Raw genomic sequence first — 23,720 nt, 5'->3', positions numbered from 1 at the left:
AGTGTGGCAACAGATTATTATAAGCCTTGTACATCAACAGTGATATGTTGAAATCAACTAGTTCATTAAATTAGAGCATCTGACAATTAATAAATAATGTATTTGTTGGTTCCCTATAATCAGCTCTGTTGATAATTGTCAGGAGATCTCCGATTTCTCTTTGGGCTCTGTGAGGAAATGAACCTCCTCAACTGTCACATCTGCAGGACTATAAAGTGTGTTGTTTAGAGTTGTAGGATACAACACATTGTAAAGATGCGGGATCCTTGTTTCACCAGTGAGCCCCCTCAACAACTTTCTTTTTCTGTTTTTTGTGCTCATACAGCACAACAAAGAGTCTGAGATGTTTTTGAGGTTTCTAAACTCTCCAAGTATCAATCTGATTGGAACAGATTGAAAACAATCCCAACCTCAGACTCCAACCTGCAGCTTGCAGGACCTAAAAGGATGTTCTTTGTCCAGAACCTGCTTAAGATAATGAATATGCCATCAAAAGATAATTACATTTTGTAGACTCGATTATTATGGGGAAAAATTAAGACACACTTGTATTTGATACATAGTTTAATTGGTTTTAGGGGAGTTATTTACAGACACTTCAAGCTATCTCAAAGTTTGTATGGTATATTTTTTTATCTTTACTATTTATTATTACAAGCTCAAGTTTTTTGTTCTCAGACTATCTGAGTTTATATGCTTGGTGTGTTTTTATGTGATCTCCTTTGCTGCAAAACCACCTCTGGGCACACTAATAATAAATAAAGTTGAAATTTAAGCTGAAGTAAAGTTAATAAAAGGCATCTCATAAGAAGCAGAATAGCATCATGAGCACTATGAGAAAATAACAGTGGTATAATCACACTGGTTTTGATAGTAATTAAGATACTCGTTCATGCCAGGGATTGTATTTTGCTTCTAAAATAACCCAGCAGGCACTATACAGGACTGTCTCAGAAAATTATAATATTGTGATAAAGTTCTTTATTTTCTGTAATGCAATAAAAAAAAAAAAAAATGTCATACATTCTGGATTCATTACAAATCAACTGAAATATTGCAAGCCTTTATTATTTTAATATTGCTGATTATGGTTTACAGTTTAAGATTAAGATTCCCAGAATATTAAAAATTTTTGAGATAGGATATTTGAGTTTTCTTAAACTGTAAGCCATGATCAGCAATATTAAAATAATAAAAGGCTTGCAATATTTCAGTTGATTTGTAATGAATCCAGAATGTATGTCATTTTTGCATTACAGAAAATAAAGGACTTTATCACAATATTCTAATTTTCTGAGACAGTCCTGTATTTGGACGTGTGCTAAAGTTTATATGTATGAGATTTGGAAATGCTCATAAACATAGCATTTATCAACCACAAGATACGTTTTGATTTACATCTAGTAGGAAATGGGGCACATTTATAACCCTAATCCAAAATATAAACGCGATCTAATCATATTTCACGTCTCCTGCAGTCTTTTGGTGTTCTGGCTAACTAAACTACATTACCCACAAAGCCCCGCTCAACTGTGATTGGCTGGCACAGAACGAGAGTTTATGACGTAGCCGACGGGGCGCGGGAAACTCCAGTCCAGTCTTGTTGGCTCCTCGCGTTTCTAACTTTCTCCTTTTTCGCCGCATTTGAACACTTTTACTCATATTTTCAACCATGGATTTCTCCACAACAGAACGCCGTCTTCAAATTGGATAGTTTTTTGCGATTATCGGTAGTTTAGCTCGCTTTTTTATCTCAATAGTCAGTGTTTCCAGCGTGTTTGGGATTGAGAAGATCAGCATGGCAGGGACGTTACAGCACCCGGGATACGAGCAGGAGAGTCTGCAGAGAGCCTGCGAGCAGCTGCCCTGCAGGGAGCTGCAGGCCGGGTCACTGCTGGCGCTCATGGGGCAGGTAGGAACACGTGGAGCCCTTTAACAATAATAACAGAGGTGTCAAAAGTATTCACATTCATTACTCAGGTAGAAGTATAGATACTAGAGTTTAAAAATACTCCTGTAGAAGTTGAAGTATCAACTCAAGTTTTTTACTCAAGTATAAAAGCACTGGTTTCAAAACTACTTAAAGTATAAAAGTAAAAGTAATCTAAGGGGGGAAAAAGCCATTAAGGACAAAAGCCATTGAAAATGAATGCATCTTAGTATAATGCAAATATATTAAAGAACCATATATGTGTACTATTGAGCATTAACATGTGTTTCAGAGAGCAGCAGATATGATGACTAGTTGCCTATAAGTATTGTAATGGTGCAAAAAAGTCAAACTTCAGAGGCATGTTATCATTTATCCTAACCTTTATTGGAATGTACATCCAAGTTTAGTTGCAGGAATCTGAGGGAACGGATGTAAGAACAAAACTGGACAAGAACATCTGAAACAACCACAACCAAATTCACTCTATCCGGATGGAGCAATTTAACTGGATAGTTGTTTTTAAAAGGCAGAAATGAAATAGAGTAACGAGGCTGTTTTTAAAATGTGAGGAGTAAAAAGTACAGATAATTGCGTGAAAATGTAAGGAGTAAAAGTAAAAAGTCGTTTGAAAAATAATTACTCCAGTGAAGTATAGATAACCAAAATTTCTACTTAAGTAAGGTAACGAAGTATTTGTACTTCGTTACTTGACACCTCTGATAATAATCAGTACTCGAGTTGTAAAAAAAAAAATCAGGGGGAATGGTGGATTTTATCATATGGGGACAGATAATTTGTGCTGATTACAAATAATATAATACATTACAAATAATAGCACTGACCAAAACACCTGCAGAAATACTGCAGGAATGACATAGCAGCAGTTAAATGCAGCTTTCTGTAAGCTTTAAATATCCACTGGGCTTACATCAAATACATCAAAACATAACAATAAAAAACAGTTTTCTGAACTTATCAATATGACTCTGTCCTTCACAGGATAAGTAAAATGGATCACTGCAAAAACTCAAAATCTTAACAAGAATATTTGTCTTATTTCTAGTTAAAATGTCTAATTTTAGTAAAGAAATCTCGTTACACTTAAAACAAGACTCATCACTGTAAAAAAACAACAATTTTCACCTGTTTCAAGTAGATTTTGACTTGAAATAAGTAGAAAAATCTGCCAGTGGAACAAGATTTTTATTGCTTGTAATAAGAAGCTGGCAGATTTTTCTACTTATTTCAAGTGAAAATTTACTTGAAACAGGTGAAAATTCTCAAATAAGTTATTTTTCTGGTGATGACTAAATGTTGAAATAGCAGTAAAACCACATTCATTGATGAAATGACATAAGAGATGGAAAGGGGGGATGGCAGTTTTACAGGGGGGATGATTTGGACCGTTTTTATTTCAGGGGGGATGCCATTCCCCCTCAACTCCAGTACTGATACTAATAATAATAATAATAATAATAATAATAATAATAATAATCCATTTTAATTATAGAGCGCTTTTTTCAAATCTGTTAAAGACACTTAAAGAGTTTAGTTGTTAGTTTAAGGTCTTAGTTTGGTTTCCAGAAGACTGTGAACACTTTCCAACACCCACCTCACATATATGCAACAATCTTTAAAAGGACCCAGGTTAATAGTATTAGTCCATGTTCCAGACCAGATATCAGCACCACTCAAGGTGACAAAACTTACTTATGATTTTTGAAAATATCCATGTCTGTAGATAATATTTTGGTATGATAACCCTTCCTAAGTGGCAGCTGTATCATAGTTATCAGCTCATGAAGTTCAGAAAATTACATTTTAGATGCTGGTGCATATCCTGGTTTAGACTCTTTGGTATCATTTTAAAGGGGACCTTTTAAGCATTCATTCAAGCTGAGATGTGAATCTTTCTGACCAACATAGAGGTCACTGCAGCTCTTTAAACTATAAACAACACACATTTTTACACAAATCTTTTATCCCTGTGTCATCTTTGAACAACAGAGACACAAAATACAAAAACTGGAATACTCAGAGGACCATAAGGATTCAGGAAATGTATAATAAAACCCCATAATATATCATTGTTGCAGATCATTGTGAGCCTTAAACTAGAAGAGCATCATTAGGCTCCTATGAAACTATAACAGCCACTAGGCTGATGTCACAAACTGGTCTTTATCTGCAAATACAGGACATAAAGGACACCACAATGACATAAAGAACCAGCTTAGTTTTATAAACATAACAATATTGTAAACAAAATTAACATCGTTATTAATGGGAATATGTCAAGATCTGATTATAGTTGGGCTACCAAGTTCTGTGTGTACTTAAGATAGTGTTAAGAAGGTTAACCAAGTACAGAGTCATCACATAATGTCACTCAAATTATGATACAGCTGCCACTCAGGAAGGGTTATCATACCGAAATATAATCTACAAACATAGATATTTTCAAAAATCATAAGTAAGTTTTTTTCACCTTGAGTGGTACTGACAAGTGAAATTTTGGGCTCTGGCCCCTGGACTATATGTGATTAAAGTTGCTTTCCAGTTGAATAGCCTGCCTACAAATTAATCAGATTCAAAGTAATATTAAAATTAACATTAAATTGGTAAATTATTTAAAAAAAAAAGTTTTGTTACTGGATAGACAATCCTTTCACAGATGCCTAGAAACCAGTGAAGTTCATCTGGAAGCACAAATAATTGCATTTTCATGGCTGAGAATCATGGATTTGCTCCCGAAGCAAGTTCTTATAATGTAGTGAAAATTCAATCTTACTCTCTGGTGTGAAATTGATGACATTATTTTCCTGTTTCAGTAGAAATGACTGATATTCTTTTGCATGTAACTGTTCAACTCTTCACTGTGGGGGGTCAGTCAGTACAATAACTGTGAAATATTACACAACACTTTTTCTATTCACATCATTCTTTTTATGGCACTGCACTTTTTATTTTTATATTTGTTTTTAGCTTTTATTTCTATTTTTATCTTTATTTTTACTTTTTTTTATCTTATCTTTATATGGGTGTTTGATTTGTAAATGACAGTGCTGTGTGAGTGAGATGGAGATGTCAGTTTCCCAGAGGGAACCTCCCAAAGGGATTAATAAAGTCATCTGAATATCTCAAGATGATCACTTATTGCTTAAACGTACTGATTTAAAATAAGATTTAAGCCATCAATGTTCATGTTGAGGTATATCCACCGGGAACTTCTCTGGTGGTCCTGTTGACACAAATATATTTGTTTTGTTTCTGCAGCCAGAGCAGTGCTGCTACCCGTCAATCTTCATATACGGTCACCGCGCCTCGGGGAAGAGCCATGTGATAAATGTATTAATGAAGGGGCTGGAGGTGAGACATTACGTGTGCAGTACATTGAAGTGTTTTTTAGTTGTGTTCATGTTTTCTTTGCAGGTTATAAGGTCCAGGATTTATCAACAAAAAATTTGAATTCATTTCCTTTATTTCTCAGCAGCCAGTATGACAGTAGATCGTTCACAGGACTTAAAGCTGTGTGTGTGCACAGGTGATTCATGTCATTAAACTTAACTGACTGATTGTTTTTTTTAAAGCTTATATAAACCTTATACAAAGTATAAAGAAATACTGCTATTTAATTCACACAGTTTAGTTTTTAATTTTAATTATTATTCTGAAAGTATAACTGAAAGCGACTTAGTCCTTGAAAATGTTCATTTTTATCAAACGTACAAAATCATGGTAGCACACAAAGCTTTGACTGCATTGTTTCTTAACTTATATTCAATATAATAATTCCTTTCCATATAAGTTTCAGTTTAAAAAAAAGTGTGTACTGTAAAGTGTGTACTTGTACTGTACTGAGACTTCAACTGCAGAAATGTACTGGGAAAAATGAATTATTTATGCACACTAATGAAAATATAACACTGTGTAGTATGATGTATAGAAAAAATGGTTTAGCCTTGACTTTGTAGTACCCATGATGCCCTCGTGGTAAAAAAAAAAAAAAAAGGTTTGTACTAGGGCTGGGCGATATGGACCAAAAGTCATATCTCGATATTTTCTAGCTGAATGGCGATACTCGATATATATCGATATTTTTTCTGTGCCATAATTGGGGTTTCCCCCAAAGCATTATAGCATAGCATCTCTGTTAGCTTCATTTTTTTCTGAGGCAAACCCTTAAAAAAACTGTCAGTTTTAAGTCAAAGCCTCGTGCCAAATGTCACACAGGTTCCTTTTATTAACAGAGGTCTGCACAATATCAAAATGTATAAAACAAATGAAATAAAAATAAACTGCCTGCATATATAGAATAAAAATGCTTCTTGAATAAAATAAAACAAATATCCCTTTCCTGCATAACAATTAAATTAAAATACACTGTGCAATTAATACAATGTAGACAGTAACAGGCAGACTTTTCCACTGAGGTTGACAGTTGTGCAAATAACAAAACATTTGTGCAAATCTCAAATAAAACATTCAAGTCAATTTGTCACAAAATAAGCTATATCAAAATCATAAAAAAAAAAAAAAAATTTAAATATATCGATATATATTAAAATATTATATATTAAAATCTCGATATATCGCCCAGCCCTAGTTTGTACCCAGTTGATTAATGATAGTTTTCCAGGAAATTATTATAAAAGTACACTTTAAGTGAAGTAGCATCCATCAAAACAAAGCTTTTTTTTCTAAACCCAAATTGTACCCTGTGAGGATTTTCCCACCTTTTGTTGTTGTTTCTGTACGTTTGTTGTCTTATTTGATGTGCTGAAACTCTCTTGTACAGTTTCTCACAATGTGTTCAATATAATTATCAATCATGAGCTAAAACTCCCAGAATAAACATTTAGTAAATACTCAGCTTGCTAATGTAATTAATGGAATATTGTATTAGAATATATATCTTAAACTGTTAATCAGTTTTGACAAGTTATTTAAATAGTTTTTATAATGTAAATGAACTGGTTTGTAAATCACCCGACTTCAAACTTGCACAATCGTCTTTGTTTCATTTAACACGGATACACAATATGACAAACGCAGATTTCCCATCAGCCTGACGGTCTCTTCTCCGCTCTCCCTGCAGCTGCCTCACACCACAGTCAGCTGCGTGGAGAGTGTGTCCGTTGCCCTGCTGTTTGAACAAGTCCTGCTGTCGTTCTTCGGCTGCGACGCCGTCTCGCAGCTGCCCCGCGCCCCGTCCTTGTCCGACTTCGTGCGCGTTTACCGACAGCAGGCGTCTCAGTCTCCTGCCAGCCAGACCCGATACATCGTGAGTGCACTGAACTTTACGCTCAATCAGAAAGTCAGATCCAAATCCAAATCACTTGGCGCAATCAAGGATCATTATCCATGACACATCAAGTCACTTAATCTTTGTACTTGTCAATACATTCACTACATTTGCAAATATATACTTGGCAAAGTTCCACATGTGTTAGTTTGCAGAGTAAATTTGATTTAATACTTTGGCTGAAAATGTTTGTTTGCATTAAAAAAAAAACACAAAAAAACCTGTCTCACGGCTTTGATTTTACTGAGCATGAAATATTAAAAAGTCAATAGAGTCACGCATTTATGTTTTTCAGGTAATGGAAAAGGCTGAGCTTCTGAGAGAAACCGATGCCCATCTCCTCCCCGCTCTGCTTCGTCTACAGGAACTGGTGAGGCAGTGCAGCGGGCTTTCTGTGTTATCTATCAAGCGAAGCACTTTATCGTCGTTACACCGTGCGCACGATGAAGGGGATGGATGGATGACCTTGAGCAGAGTGCGCGGAGCTCTTTCATAATGCTGTGAGGAAGAAAGGATGGCACCCACTCGCTGCATTTCAATGAAAGGCTCAAGTGATAGTTTGTCTTTTATTCTGGTGAAAAACTAGCCGCTTTGTGGCGTGAGCTTTAAGAGAAATCTGTCTCCTCACCGCTGTGTCGCTGCAGTCCTGCTACATGGACTTTTTATCAGATAATTACGATGTAGATTTATACGTCTGTTAAGGATGACAGAATATTGTAGAGTTGTCATGTCTCAAATGAATATTATTTTAGCGAAGGTTGCGCAGATAATCGGGTAATACTGATGCACCTCACAGTTCCCAGTGATACTTTACATGTTGGGGTTTAAATACGACAATTTTGATGATGGCTTCTCATTGCTGTTCTAAAAACCTCGAAATACCTTTTCAGTATTGATGTCTGGTTTCCAGATGTTCAGACTGCTGTTTCCAGAGGCACTAGTGCACGTTCCTACTGTCAGAGATGTAAACTGATGGAGTGGGGAGGAGAGTTGGTAACACTCCTGCTTTAGTCTGGAGGACGCACTGTCCATGGTCTCCGAAGAAGAGTTTCAAATGTTCCTCCTTTTGTTACTTCTGTCACTTTTGAGACATGTTGCTACCTTTCTAAATTGAAAATTTGCAATAAAAAAAAAGTTTTAATCCAATGGTAAAAAGTGTTGCTTTCAACACTTTTTATATTTTTATATGTATTTATGAGACATGAAAATTGTTGTTTTTGTGTTTTATAAATTGTCAGTTTTCAAATTTAAACCTAAAAATGTTTTTAATTACAGTGTGTTGTTGCCGTTTACTCTTCTACAAGCTGACGTTTTAAATTATTCTGCCAGATTCACTATTTTTAAGTCAAAGACAAATAATATTTGATTTGTGTTTATCCAATGTAAATTAAATAGCTGTTTTTTTGTAATATTAAAAATTCAAACAACTTTTTATTTTAAAAGTTGAAACTTAGGTTAGACATAAAAATGCTGCTTTCTTTTCCTGTCGGTTGATTTAGTCCCGGAAAATGCACAAGACTTCATGTTTTATATGAATAGGGCTGTTCGATTAATCGATTTTAAATCGTAATCGCGATTATGTAATTAGAACTATGTTAAAACGTGAAAATCGTAAAATCGATTTTTCACTTTCGATTTCACTTTGGAACATTGGAACTGTGGAACATGCCACCGGGTAGACCGGCTCGTGTTCCTTGATTTTTTTTTCAGAGATAAAACTTTATATTTTATTATATTTTTTAAAACTTTTTTTCAACTTATTTTACAGAGTTTTGCACTTTATTCATTCCTTTTTGGTTTAATAAGAGCAAAGTTTGCACTTAAAGTCCAATGGGGCAAATGTTCAATAAAAAAACAGCATATTTGAAATCATTTCTTTGCCTTTTGTCAATTAACAAAATAATCGTAATCGAAAATCGGATTTTGAGAGAAAAAAATCGAGATTTTATTTTTGGGCAAAATCGAACAGCCCTATATATGAATAAGTCAAACCTGGAGGAGGAGAGATGGCTGCAGCCAATGCAAGTAGAGTTGGGCATCTTTGTTCAAGGAGACCATTAAGATTTCACACGTTTGTCACCGCGCACATGTACTCTTCAGGTCGAGGACAACGTCACCGTCATCCTGCTGAGTGAAATCGTTTGGGACCAATTCCGACCAAACACCGGCTGTTTCGAGCCACTTCTGCTCCATTTCCCTGACTACAGTAAAGGTATTTTCATTCTGGCGCTGAATAACGATGATGCACACGAGGCGGATGTGAGAGGTGTGAAATGTGAGATTTGTACCTGTAATTTAGTTCTCACACCTCAGGCAGGAGTATTTTATTATAAACCATCGCTGCATAAATTCATCACTTCGGTGTGAGAATACTTGGCTGGTTTGTTGAGGCAACACTTTTAAAATGTCAGTTTCTCTGTTAACACGAGGTCAGATTTATTTTTTGTTTGCAGGTGAGCTGCAGCAGATTTTATGTCAGGACAGACATCCTTCATATTCAGCTGAGTTTTACTCCTCCTACATCAACATCCTGCTGGGAGTCTTTTACTCGGTCTGTCGAGATCTCAGGGAGCTGCGACATCTGGTCAGAAACGCACAACTCACATTTCAGCGCCGAGTTCACACGCTTTCATTTGTCATTAATTTCTTTCTCTTTCGCCCAACTAGGCTGCCCTCAACTTTTCAAAGTTTTGTGAGCCTTTGGCAGCAGGGAAAGGTAAAGCCTGGAGAGATGTTTACGTTCATCTTTAATACAAATAAAACATACTTTACCTAGTCTTGAACTGAACATGACTTGAGTTAAGCTTCACTTTAGAAAGCTGACGTGATTTTGATGGTTTGGAAAAGCCAGAAACTCGACTGTATCTGTAGATTTCTGGCTATAGTTTTGTTGCATTAGATTGGAAATGTGCACTCGGAGTAGGAATTGAAAGAGGCTATTCTAATTTCCTCAATTACCTCCATCTAATTAGCTTTTTTATGAGGATGTGAGGGTAGGTGTTTAAATGAGAGGCCCCTTTTAATAAGAATACATCTTTTATCTGGAGCTCTCACCGATTCTGTCTGGTTAGTCTTTGGTTTTTCAGGCTAAAAAGTTGGTCACATTTGGAGGACAAGGGGAGAAAGGGATGATGCTGGAGGTCACAGACTGATACGGTTTCATTTACAACCACTTTTGAAAAACCTTTTAGGAACTAAAGCAGTTCCCGCTGGTAGAGTGATTTTTAAAAGACAGTGTATAAAAAAAAACACTTATTCAAAAAGTTATCCAGTGCGGCGTGACATCCACTTCACATTATCGTCACATTACGTCTGACTTACATCTGATATTCAAGAAGAGCAACGTTTCCACCCTGTAAATACGTCAAAATTTGCTAAAACATGTGACTGTTGATGATATAAATTATAACTCAACAGGTGTTTTTCTTGTTTTTCTGCTCAGCGAAGGAGACGGACACCCACAAGCTGTGGAAAAACATTGAGCCTCATTTGAAGAAAGCAATGCAGACAGTTTACCTGCGCGAGGTGTCCAGGTCGGAGCTCCTCGTGTTCCTTTACTGAGTGAACTGATGTCTAGGCTGCTGACTTTATGAAGGGAATCTGAACTCGTGCGTGTTGTTTTTGTCTTCTGTTCAGTCTTCGGTGGGAGCAGATGCAGCAAACGGAGGACAACGAGACGGGGGCCTTGAGAGGTGCCAACGCACAAAACACTCAACCCACAACATTCGTGCTGAAGTTCCATTTATTCCAGAGCAGAAAACCGTAGTTGAGTTTGCTGACTTCTTGTATTTATTTCTTCCTTCAAAGGTTTATCAGCTCACACGCACGTTGAACTGCCGTTCTACTCCAAGTTCCTGCTGATCGCTGCGTATCTGGCTTCCTACAACCCTGCACGCACAGATAAACGCTTCTTTGTAAAGGTAGAACAACAAATATCATATGGTTATTAGGGCTGGGGATCGATTCAAATGTCAAGAATCGATTTGATTCGGATTCTTAAGATTCAGAATCGATTATCAAGATTTGATTAGATCCGATTCGATTTCCGATATTGATTTGGGTTAGTGTTATTAAAACTGTTTTTTGAGCTGTTGCATGAATGATATGACTGTAGTTATGCAACATATTACTACTAGTATTATATTGAGATTCAACAGCAAGTATTGGCTGCTAATGATGCTGTAAGGACCAATCAGCTCCCAGAATGCTGATAGAACTGCTTTCAGAAACATCACGTGGGTCAGAATTACCAAACAGATCCAAGGAGGAAACAGAGACGGATGAAATCGGTTTTATTTTTTCCTACATTCCGTTTTTATTTGTTCCATTTTCGGTCTATTTTGGTTTTTAATTTTTGAGCATTTGGTTTTTAGCATTTTTTGCAAATGTAACCCCAAGAAAGTATATAAAGTAATGAAATATAGACAATTTATGCAATTATAACTGAAAACTTTAATGTTTTCATACCTTTTAAACATATTTAAAGGCAAAAACATGGCACCAGTTATTCGTGTCCAACAAAACATTCCTTTTTTGGGGATAAACAAAAAAATAACCAAAAGTTGTAATGTAATGATGAAAAAAACAAAACATAAATAAATAAATAAATAAAAAAATCGATCTTTAGACATATTAATCGATTTTTAGGAATTAATATGAGAATCGATTTAGAATTGGGAAATCGATTTTTTCAACACAGGCCTAATTGTTATATCTTTGTAGGGTTGGTATTATTTTTGTTTCTCATTTCAGTGAAAGACGATGACCTGGATACATTTGTTAAATCTTGATTTTCCTCATTCTGCCCAACAGCACCACGGTAAAATTAAGAAAACAAACTTCTTGAAGAAAAATGAAAAGGTGACTTCCCCTTTCTCAACCTTGCTTTAAATCTCTGTTTTTACTCACAACTTTCACATTTAATCAAACAAATTTATCCTTTTAATCCATCTTTTTTTTTCCCATTTAGACAAGTAACCACCTGCTGGGACCAAAGCCGTTCCCTCTGGACCGCCTGCTGGCCGTTTTCTACAGCGTGGTGGACAGCAGAGTCGCTCCCACCGCCAGCATCTTCTCCCAGGTCAGACTCCCGTCGGCTCCACGCTAGGGCTGGGCGATATGGACCAAAAGTCATATCTCGATATTTTCTAGCTGAATGGCGATACTCTATATGTATCGATATTTTTTCTGTGCCATAATTGGGGTTTCCCTCAAAGCATTATAGCATAGCATCTCTGTTAGCATCTCTGTTAGCTTCATTTTTTCTGAGGCAAACCCTTAAAAAAACAGTCAGTTTTAATACAAAGCCTCGTGCCAAATGTCACACAGGTTCCTTTATTAACAGAGGTCTGCACAATATCAAAATGTATAAAACAAATCAAATAAAAATAAACTGCCTGCATATATAGAATAAAAATGCTTCTTGAATAAAATAAAACAAATATCCCTTTCCTGCATAACAATTAAATTAAAATAAACAATTACCGGTAATACAATGTAGACGGTAACAGGCAGACTTTTCCACTGAGGTTGACAGTTGTGCAAATAACAAAACATTTGTGCAAATCTCAAATAAAACATTCAAGTCAATTTGTCACAAAATAAGCTATATCAAAATCATAGAAAAAAAGAAATTCTCGATGTAAGCGATATTGTCTCGTACCGTATCGCCTTTGAAAATATATCGATATATATTAAAATCTCGATATATCGCCCAGCCCTACTCCACGCCACAGACACGTTTAACCGTTTCTAGTTATGCTTCATTTTTCTGAGCGGACAGTGCAGTTGAAGTTCCTCCTGGGACTTGGTTCAGTGCGACTCGACGCCCTCCTGACAAGATAAACGGGAAAATAGCTTCTGCTGGCAAAAATGTGCAGATGATGGTCGAATGTCCAAATATTCTCTCTGTCAGGCTGTTTCTGTAAATGATTATTATTATTTTTCAAGTTCATTGGATTTAGCTCTTCTCCCCCTAACTAGGTCTTTATCTAATGGTTTTCATGACCCTTCATATAATCCTTGATATGGTTGATGAGTCCAACTAAGAAAAGTAAAAATAAACATGTACTTAAAATGCTGAAAATGGTGAAACTTATGCACAATGGCAAATTAAAGTAGGATAAATAAATGGTTGAAAAAGAGAAGAGTAAGTTGGAAAAGCTGAGGGAGTAAAAAAATACCAGGTCTTATTTTTTTTTATTTAAATTTTGTGTGAAGAATATATGCCCAAGTTTCAGCACCCTGAATAATCCTTACTTAAGTATGTAGAACAACTTTATTAATAATAAATAACCCGTGCATTGGTAAGTTATTAATGTGTTTAACAACCAAACTGAAACGTGTTGGATATTAAAGATGTTGTAAATATTACAAGTGCTGCTCGGGGCTTTTTCTGCTGCATGCACCTTGGAAGTGGGTCAGGCCAGAAAACCTTTCCTCTGCTGTTAGTCGGTATTTATTGTTACGTCCTTCAACGAATTACCAAAACATTTGTGGTGGTGTAAGATTTTTGCTTTTTGCAAATACGCAGATTCTTGTATAAATTAATTCTGGCTCATTGTGGATTTTGAGACGCTCAACTTTTTGGAGACTGCATCATCTTTTCATTCTCAGCTTCTTCTTGTTTTTTTTAAATTGCTTTCAGGATTTTCCCACTTTGTGTGAAATGTTAGCAACGCAGAGCATCATGAACCACCCCCCCCCCTCAGCTTCACCAGCTGTTATAATCTGTTTTTAAAATTCACCAGGCTTGTGTAGATGTTTGCATGCAGAGGTCTCATGTTGCCCGTGACTGATTTCTTCTCTTACTGCAAGTTCTACTCTTGCCCAAAGCCTTTGGATGTCACAGAAAATATAAAATAATTTCACACTTTTATCCCCTAAGTGCTACTTATGCAAATAAAAGAGGTCAGTCGGTACAACGGTCAGCAGATTTCACCTGTTAGGTTTCCATATTTCTTGGTGTAAAAGGTTTATAATTTCATGTTAAATCTAATGTGATAAACAGTGTTCCGGTTGAAAGTTTTATGCCCATCTGGTCTGGAGTTTTGGGATCTGAGGCCAAACGCAGATCTATTTAGGGCTCTGAGCATGAAATGGTTTTAGGAAACTAGACTCGACCCATATCTGCCACTGGCTTTCATGGTTTGGGGTCTCTGCATCAAAGCTGGAGTACAGGAGAGTGATTTCCTCTGTCGCCTTTTAGATCTCCTCCCTGGTGACCCTGCAGCTGCTGGCTCAGGTCAGTCACAACGACCAGCTCGATGCCCCCAAGTACAAATGTGCCGTTTCTCTGGATTTCATTTGTGCAATATCCAGGTGAGTGTGTGTGTGTGTGTGTGTACTTTTATATTTATCACACATGACTGACCGTGACTGAATTATTCAAGGGAACTGACCTTTTACAGTATTTCATAGAGAACATGCTCGTCGTGCTTTATTTCTACAGAACGGTGAACTTTGATATCATGAAGTATCTGTACGACTTCCTGTGAGCCGGCAGCACGCGAGCGAGAGATGACATGCAGTGACAGTAAGATAAAGATGGATCTCTGTCTGCAAGAATGTACTAAAGGACAAGCATTTGACTGAAAAAGGAGTCAAAATTACTGCTTTGATCAAAGAAATTAATCGGTTTATGTTGCTGCCCCCTTGTGTCTGATCAATGAACTTGTTGCTGCGCTTGTTAAGTTTTAATCATGTTAAATATTAGCACTTGTACAAAATAAATACTATGTTGGCAAAATTTACTTTGTCTTGCTTCAGTTTTGCTAAAAGATGAGATCAGAGTTTCAGTATCCAAGAAGAGATTTATCATATCATATAACAAAAGAGGATGGATGGCAGTGCAGCAGAGGGCCACATGCAAAACGGAAATTATGTAAATGAAGATGAGTCGGTAGTAGCCTGGTTGCATTTCTTTGTGACGGAGTGATCCTGGCACGGTGCGGGTGAATCACTGTCCTTGCTCAGAGGCAGGATTTTGTTTCCCTGTCAGGTATTTACCGCGTCCTTACCACATACGTAAATCAACTAGATTGCTTCTATTCAGATGGTTTCTGAAGATAACTTTATCCCTTATCTTATAACCTAAATGTTTATTTTTTCTGTATTTTTCTCACTGGCTGTTCTATTTTTCTCACTGCCTGTTCTCCATCAAAGCTATAAATTATGAAACACACGCAGGAGGATGTTGGATCCAGTAAATATAAATGATGCAGTCCATTCTTCAGTGTTTTAAACATCGTTTTTATTGTTTATTTTCATGGTATAAATGGGAATTACCGGAAATTAAACACATTCTGCACTCTTCCAACAGAAGGCACCAGAGGAGCACAGTGAAAAAAACAAAACAAAAGTAGAATAGAACTAAAACTGCATTCATGCCGATTCAGGAGCAAATCGTTTGGCTGAAAAAGCTGCGTGCACAAAAAAATGCTGCAAAACAACAAGCCTGTATTTTGCTTTATGCTTCTTCTGAAATCATTTCAAGATATAAAAGAAGAGTTGAAACATTTTTTATTTTTTTTTAAAAAAGGTTAACGATTGGAAAATTGTCTTCTTTTTTTTTTTTTTTCTCCTCCACTAAATATCTCCGGAGGCTTTCACCTTTTCCTGTTTTATAGCCTGATTTTAATCAGATTAGCATGGATATTAAACACAGTGCAGTCACGGCTCACCTCACAGGCAAGAGGGAAACAAAAAAAAGAAAACAAAAGTAGTTTGAGTAATTTAATGGCGAGAGACTCCGACCCAGAAAATCAAACGGGTCAGAAAGAGCAGTTGAGTTCATGTAATCGCCGCTCTGCTCCACCGTCTCCCCGCCGTGTCCCCCGGAGCGTCTGAAGGATCATCCCTCACACCGGCGGGGCCTTGGCAGAGCTCATCATCTCTCAACAAGGACGATGACCGGCCCGCAAGGGTCGCCTGAGTCATCCCATTTAAAGTGCGTACGTGTCACTCCTTTAGAGATTAAACATAGGACAAGTCGGTATTTGCAGCACTCTGGCATCACGTTGAAGTGGATTCAATCTTAATGGAAATCTCACTTCCTAAAAGACCTTTCAACCAGAGGATGCGTACTGAAACACTGAATGAGCTGGATGGAAAGACGGATCCTTAAACGCTGTGCCGTCTGTTGTGGATCATGGCCACGATGTGGCGAAGGTCCAGACTTTTCATCATCACCTCCATGAAGTCGTCGTCGCTGCGAGCGCCGGCCACAAACTCCTCCAGGGAGAGCTCGCCTGTTCAGAGAGGAGACAAAGATTGAACAAGCATGAGTGAAAAACTATTATGAATGGATAATAGTGAATATTTCATAAAAAGAGGTGCAGATGGTTCGTGTACCAGACTGAGAGATTGGATTATCAGTCATTTATCAGACAATATTGCAGTAATTCATATATGGAGATAGGAAACTATACAGGACTGTCTCAGAAAATTAGAATATTGTGATTTTCTGTAATGCAATTACAAAAACAAAAATGTCATACATTCTGGATTCATTACAAATCAACTGAAATATTGCAAGCCTTTTATTATTTTAATATTGCTGATCATGGTTTACATCTTAAGAAAACTCAAATATCCTATTTCAAAAAAATAGCATATTCTGGGAATCTTAATCTTAAGCTTTAAGCCATAATCAGCAATATTAAAATAATAAAAGGCTTGCAATATTTCAGTTGATTTGTAATGAATCCAGAATGTATGACATTTTAGTTTTTTTTAATTGCATTACAGAAAATAAAGAACTTTATCACAATATTCTAATTTTCTGAGACGGTCTTGTAATACAGAGTCAAGTGAGCAGAGGGATGGATCAAGGGACAAACCTTTTTCAGTATGCCAAGCATTTTCATTGATCTTTTGCAAACTTGATTAATATGATTATTCCAATTTAGACCATCATCCCAGAAACAACAACAACACTCAGAAATATTTTATAAATATTATAGCTTCTTCTTTTGCACAAGGTTTATTTTTGTTGCAGAAGATCATAAAGTTAGATTTCTTTAGATTTAGAGTTAGATTATTGATCTGGAACCAATTAGAAACGGTTGATAATTCATGATTTACACATGTGATAAGAGATTCAAAGTCATTATGGACAGCTAGAAGACTGGTGTCATCAGCAAATAACCAAACTCACCATCTCCATTGACATCAATCCTGTCGAAGACGCCGTTTGTGAATTCCTCCGCCGTCGTTTCCTGGTTTTCACTGCCGTTGATGGCTCGGATAGCCTGGGGGAGGAGAGTGAGATCAGAATCCTGCTCTGGAAAACGCTGTGTTAGTGGCTGCGTGGAGGACTGTTACCTTAATGATGTTCAGCAGTTCGTGGCGGTCGATGCAGCCGTTTCCATCCACATCATAGAGTTTGAAATACCAGCGCAGCTTGTGCTCCATCTTCCCCCGCATGACCAGACTCAGAGCGGCCACGTACTCCATGAAGTCTATGTACCCGTCCTGCAGAAACCACATGATCCACATCAAACCTGTTCACATTTGTCAGCTGCCTGCATATTATTTAACTATTTTCAGCCATTACAAAGTTACGACACGCAAACAAATACTTTCACAGCGGTTCACTGATCCAGGACAAAGGATTATCTCCAGCAACTGTCTGCGTCTCAACAATCTCAGCATCAAAGCGTCGTCTCACAGATAATCTTCAAATAAATCAAATAAAGCGTAGAGATTACCGTGACCTTTTTTTTTGGCAGAGGGAGACTAAATATAACTTCTGTGAACGACATCCTACAATCTTTCCATTTCAGTAAAACGCATCAGAGGGTCAAAGTGGGAAAAGTGAGGTTGTTGAGCAGCAAAGTTTGAGGACAAAAATTTTATTTGAGCAAGTTTTCTTGCTACTCTTGTGCAGCATTGAACATTTGAAAGCCGCGGATCAGACACTTAAACGGCCATTAACGGATTAATGGAGCATCAATAGAGATTATTTCACACAACCTGGATTATCAATCATTTTCTAGGAAAAACATCCCAGATCTGACTGATCGGGGAACCCTCAGTCTTTCAAATATTACAGTAGCTTCAGCTTTAAACTTAACTGACCCCTTCTTGTGTTTTGACGGATTATATTACTGCTATTACGGTGTCCTAAATGATTTATTCAACATGGACTGTGGAAATAATCCTTGTTTGTTGCCCACGGTAACGCTAATCTTCATCTTTCAGATTCCAAGATAAATCACTCAGAAATTCTAATATAACAAATTTGGAAAAAATTAAAATGCCAATAACATGGCAATAAAAAGATGATTTAGAAAGAGCCTTTTAAAACCTATTTTTAAGGTAATGGACGGAAATGCAAAAGGTCTGTAAGAATTTTTATAGTTTTTCTGTTTCAAATATTTGCAGCTTCAGTATATTTTAACAGTACAGGACTGTCTCAGAAAATTAGAATAAAGTCCTTTATTTTCTGTAATGCAAAAATGTCCTACATTCTGGATTCATTACAAATCAACTGAAATATTGCAAGCCTTTTATTATTTTAATATTGCTGATCATGGCTTACAGCTTAAGAAAACTCAAATATCCTATCTCAAAAAATTAGAATATTCTGGGAATCTTAAACTGTAAGCCATAATCAGCAATATTAAAATAATAAAAGGCTTGCAATATTTCAGTTCATTTGTAATGAATCCAGAATGTATGACATTTTTGTTTTTTTAATTTCATTACAGAAAATAAAGAACTTTATCACAATATTCTAATTTTCTGAGACAGTCCTGTATATTGTAACTCAAAGACTTTTATATCTTATATTAAGCATTTTATCACAAGTTGAAATTTTATTTGAATTTACAAATTTCTATTTTTAAACGCTTGTAAAAACAAAAAAACTTGTCAATAATAATAATTAAAAAAAATGTTTAAATGAATTTGCCATACTTTTGTTCAATTCAATTCAAAATACTTAATCCCTGGAGGGAAATTAATTAATTAATAAAGAAATGAGAGAAAAGTAAAAGGTAAGTCTCTGAAATGTTTGTGATACTTTAGTTTTTGAGACAACTTGAAGATGTAAGTGTTCTGTCAAAACGCAGCAACAAGCGAGAATTGATTTTAAATGCAATGTTTTATTATAAATCTTTTATTACGCCCTAAACGAGCACTGAGAGCTGGATTGTTATTTGTGTTTATCCTTATTGAGCAGAATATATAATGTCCATCATACAGATGTTTTTCCGTTGCCTTTGGTTCTCCAGAGTTGAATCATCCGTCTGATCTTACCTTGTTCATGTCAAAGGTTCGAAACATCTGCTCGATGTAAGCGTTGGCCTCCGGGTCCAGACTCCTCAGCCCAAAGAACTGCTTGAACTCGTGCAGGGTGAGCTGCCCGGAGGGACACTCCGTCATGAACTTCTTGTACCAGAGGTGCATCTCCACGGCCTGCAGGTCGTCCACGGTGCTTCCTGTCGAGTTTCCCATGTCTTTTTGCTGGATGCAGCCTTCTACGCAAACTTCCCAATTGGTCTACTGTGAAGCGGATTTTATCCCTGTTCACAGTCACGCAATGCTGGGATCGTTAGGGTGAGAGTGGCAGCTCTCCTGGGCCTTTATAGTGTGCTGTTTCACCCCCCCCCCCCCCCCCCCCCCCCCCTCCACCTCCACGTTCTCCTTGGGTCTTATCACAGGCTGTAATCCAGACATGTACATTGCAGATGATCAGCTTAATCGCCCCGTTAAAAGGGCAGGTAAACATTAAAGCATTTACCCTGAGATGTGCTGACAAGCACAATGCAGCGTTCATCCTCACGTGCAGACAGGACACCAGACATAGAACATACCTGATCACGATGCCTCATGTTCTGCACAAGAGTTTGAGTGATGGAGTTTAAATAAAGGCCAAAACACAACACTTTCATTCTGCCGCCCCCACGAGCAATGCACACGCTCCTCTTATACCTCCATGAAAACCAAAGCTGCACATTTATGTCATTACATCACCCCCCAAAAAAGGCATTAAACTAAATCAACACAGTACATCTCTTAGAAAATACTCCCTAAAAACATTGAGGCATGTCATGTGCAAACTAAAGTAGTTTGGCAAAGTGAAAACGCACGTCTCTGCATCTAGTTGTTAAATTTAGACTGGTTTGATAGTGACTGTGCACTCACATTTATCTTGCATTCCGGCTTAATAACCTATTACCAACTTATTGATTTGTTTTTGTATAAGGTAGTTTTATAGTTTGTTCAATTAATGTGTTTTGGGTTAATTTACCCCCTCCCCCTCCCCACATACAGGACTGTCTCAGAAAATTTGAATATTGTGATAAAGTTCTTTATTTTCTGTAATGCAATTTTAAAAAAAAAAAAAAAAAAAAAAAAAAAAAAAAAAAAAAATATATATATATATATATATATATATATATATATATATATATATATATATACACATTCTGGATTCATTACAAATCAACTGAAATATTGCAAGCCTTTTATTATTTTAATATTGCTGATTATGGCTAAGCTGTAAGACATGATCAGCAATATTAAAATAATAAAAGGCTTGCAATATTTCAGTTGATTTGTAATGAATCCAGAATGTATGACGTGTTTGTAATTGCATTACAGAAAATCACAATATTCTAATTTTCTGAGACAGTCCTGTATATATTAATGGTTAAAACCAAGTTTGGTAAAAAAAAAAAAAACAACCTAAAGCATATATAAGCATTTTAATCTTCAAACAAAGGTTTTTAATTTAATTTCTGAAGTTAAAGTGAAACTTTAACTTTAACTTTTCCATCTTTGTTAAACTGCTGGAGGTTCAAAACTGTTCACCACCTGGTGGATTATTGTCGTCTTGAGAAATGAATTGATCTGCTAAGGCTTTTTCATATTTCTCATACTGAGTCGGTGTGATTCAGTTTAAGAAAAAAAAAGGTACCTTTTAAACTGATTATTTGACAGACAATTAAGTAAATCTGCTATTAATTCAAATACATCACACATTCAGGAAAATTAGCTTCTCGTTTCCTCTCATTTTCCACTTCAAATAACTGAAAGGAAAAAAAGAAAATGAAGATCAGTTTGATTGTTTGCAGCTTGTGTTTAATTCTGTTGGTAAACAGGATTAATAAAGATTAGTAAGGAAGTTAATTTGGATACCACAGAGTACATCAGAATTGGTGCCAGAACGGCCAAAACACCTCAAGAAGCCACTTTATCTCAGAAAATAACATGAACTATATTTTTAAATGCCTTTGAGTAACTGTATCAAAATAAATGTCATACATGAAAAAAACAAACATGTATACTCCATTCAGCAGTTATATTGATCAGTGTAACATGCTCTTACTACTTGCAAATGTCATTAAAAAAAATACAGAACCGATGCCCTGCATCATAAATGATTAATATAAACATATTAATACAGAAATTAAAACTTTCAAATATTTTTTTTTTTTAAATTAACATCACCATTCCTCTAGTGGTTCAACCTGTATATCAGTTTCCTTCTGGGATACATTCAGAAGTTTAGTTTCTTTGTTTCTGGCCATAAACTGGCATCTTTGTTTCAGACAAAACCAAGAAAACGAGGACTACATACCTTCTAGTGAAACTCCTCCTCTGCTGTAGTGCATTAATGCAGTTTGCTTTACCCTGTTACACATTTCAACTAATAACATAACAGTCATAACACCAGCTATGATCAAGAATTGGCAACAACACTGTTTTTCCCATGACAGTTTGAAGAAGCTTTGATAAACATGGATACACATAAAAAAAACCTTGTTCGATTGTTAACGAATAGCTACATTTTAAGAGCTAAAGAAAAGTTTTTTGATGTTTTTTATTTTTTTAAATCACTTCAGTAAGGCGTTGTTTTCTTAACCCAGTTCCCTTCTTTCTTAGTAGCATCTTGCCAAGACGTGATGTCATTTTGGGTCCGTGTTGGAGCTGGGGCAGATCTCGTTGGTGCCTTTGGTCATGCACTGCCATCATTGAGACACCCTCTTTTTTTTACGATTCCAGATGTAAAAGAGTCAAACAGTGTTTGTTTATGGGTCAATGGCTCATTAAAAAGGTGTATTTATGCAGATACTCTTTTCGCATGACAGTTTGAAGAGGCTTTGATAAACATGGATACACGTAAAAAAAAACATACATGTAGAAATGTAATAAGATGTTAACAAATGGCTACACTTTAAGAGCTAAAGAAAAGTTTTTTGATGTTTTCTTTTTTAAATCACTTCAGTAAGGCGTTGTTTTCTTAACCCAGTTCCCTTCTTTCTTAGTAGCATCTTGCCAATACGCCAAGACATGATGTCATTTTGAGTCCGTGTTGGAGCTGGGGCAGATCTCGTTGGTGCCGGCAGCAACAGTCCTCCTCTTGCCCCGGTGCAGATGCCTGTAGATGAAGCCAAACGCAGATGCCGTGTAGCGCGCAAAGAGACCGGTCCATCTCACAGCTTCCACTATCCACTGCACAAAGCGCCCTACAAACACCACAAACACTGTGGTGTAGTGGGCCAGCAGGAGCAGACTCCTCCCCAGCTGCTTACCGTGGTTGATGATCAGCTGGACTCTCTGGTCATGCACTGCCATCATTCAATTCCAGATGTGGATGTAGATGGATGCCTTGAAAAAGGTCTATGAACGAAACGTTGAGAAGAAGGTGTGCAGGAGTTTCCTTTTTATATTTGGCTGCACAATTCCAGATGTGGATGTAGATGGATGCCTTGAAAAAGGTCTATGACCAAAACGTTGAGAAGAAGGTGTGCAGGAGTTTTCTTTTTATATTTGGCTGCACGATTCCAGATGTGGATGTAGATGGATGCCTTGAAAAAGGTCTATGACCGAAACGTTGGCCTAATAAACGATTGTACAGTGAGAAGAAGGTGTGCGGGAGTTTTCTTTTTATATTTGGCTGCACGATTCCAGATGTAAAAGAGTCAAAGCTGCTTACTGTGGTTGATGATCAGCTGGACTCTTTGGTCATGCACTGCCATCATTGAATTCCAGATGTGGATGTAGATGGATGCCTTGAAAAAGGTCTATGACCAAAACGTTGAGAAGAAGGTGTGCAGGAGTTTCCTTTTTATATTTGGCTGCACGTTTCCAGATGTGGATGTAGATGGATGCCTTGAAAAAGGTCTATGACCAAAACGTTGAGAAGAAGGTGTGCAGGAGTTTCCTTTTTATATTTGGCTGCACGATTCCAGATGTGGATGTAGATGGATGCCTTGAAAAATAAAAATAAACGATTGTACGGTGAGAAGAAGGTGTGCGGGAGTTTTCTTTTTATATTTGGCTGCACGATTCCAGATGTAAAAGAGTCAAAGCTGCTTACTGTGGTTGATGATCAGCTGGACTCTTTGGGCATGCACTGCCATCATTGAAACACCCTCTTTTTTATACGATTCCAGATGTAAAACAGTCAAACTGTGTTTGTTTATGGGTCAATGGCTCATGAAAAAAGTGTCTTTATGCAGATACTCCCTT

The 23,720-nt window shown here is 36.7% G+C and overlaps 2 protein-coding genes across 2 annotated transcripts; one reads left to right on the top strand and one right to left on the bottom strand.

The window, feature by feature from the left end:
• Window positions 1-1,586: 1,586 nt before the first annotated feature.
• Window positions 1,587-14,976, top strand: LOC133424088 (origin recognition complex subunit 5-like). The gene is made up of 14 exons (XM_061714502.1): window positions 1,587-1,912; window positions 5,210-5,302; window positions 7,032-7,217; window positions 7,534-7,608; window positions 9,339-9,450; window positions 9,692-9,822; window positions 9,906-9,954; window positions 10,681-10,771; window positions 10,875-10,930; window positions 11,046-11,158; window positions 12,051-12,098; window positions 12,208-12,318; window positions 14,446-14,558; window positions 14,689-14,976. The coding sequence occupies exons 1-14, from the start codon at window positions 1,799-1,801 to the stop codon at window positions 14,732-14,734; spliced, it is 1,338 nt and encodes a 445-aa protein (XP_061570486.1). The 5' UTR covers window positions 1,587-1,798; the 3' UTR covers window positions 14,735-14,976.
• An 833-nt stretch (window positions 14,977-15,809) lies between these two features.
• LOC133423951 (guanylyl cyclase-activating protein 1-like) lies at window positions 15,810-19,782 on the bottom strand. The gene is made up of 4 exons (XM_061714302.1): window positions 19,500-19,782; window positions 17,562-17,711; window positions 17,395-17,488; window positions 15,810-16,486 (listed from the first exon to the last, which is right to left on the bottom strand). The coding sequence occupies exons 1-4, from the start codon at window positions 19,695-19,697 to the stop codon at window positions 16,359-16,361; spliced, it is 570 nt and encodes a 189-aa protein (XP_061570286.1). The 5' UTR covers window positions 19,698-19,782; the 3' UTR covers window positions 15,810-16,358.
• Between the last annotated feature and the right edge of the window lie 3,938 nt (window positions 19,783-23,720).

This window comes from Cololabis saira, chromosome 23 (genome assembly GCF_033807715.1).
Source record: "Cololabis saira isolate AMF1-May2022 chromosome 23, fColSai1.1, whole genome shotgun sequence".
Classification (NCBI taxonomy): domain Eukaryota; kingdom Metazoa; phylum Chordata; class Actinopteri; order Beloniformes; family Belonidae; genus Cololabis; species Cololabis saira.
Note: the sequence above shows the minus strand (reverse complement) of the source record. Positions and strands in the feature narration are given on the sequence as shown.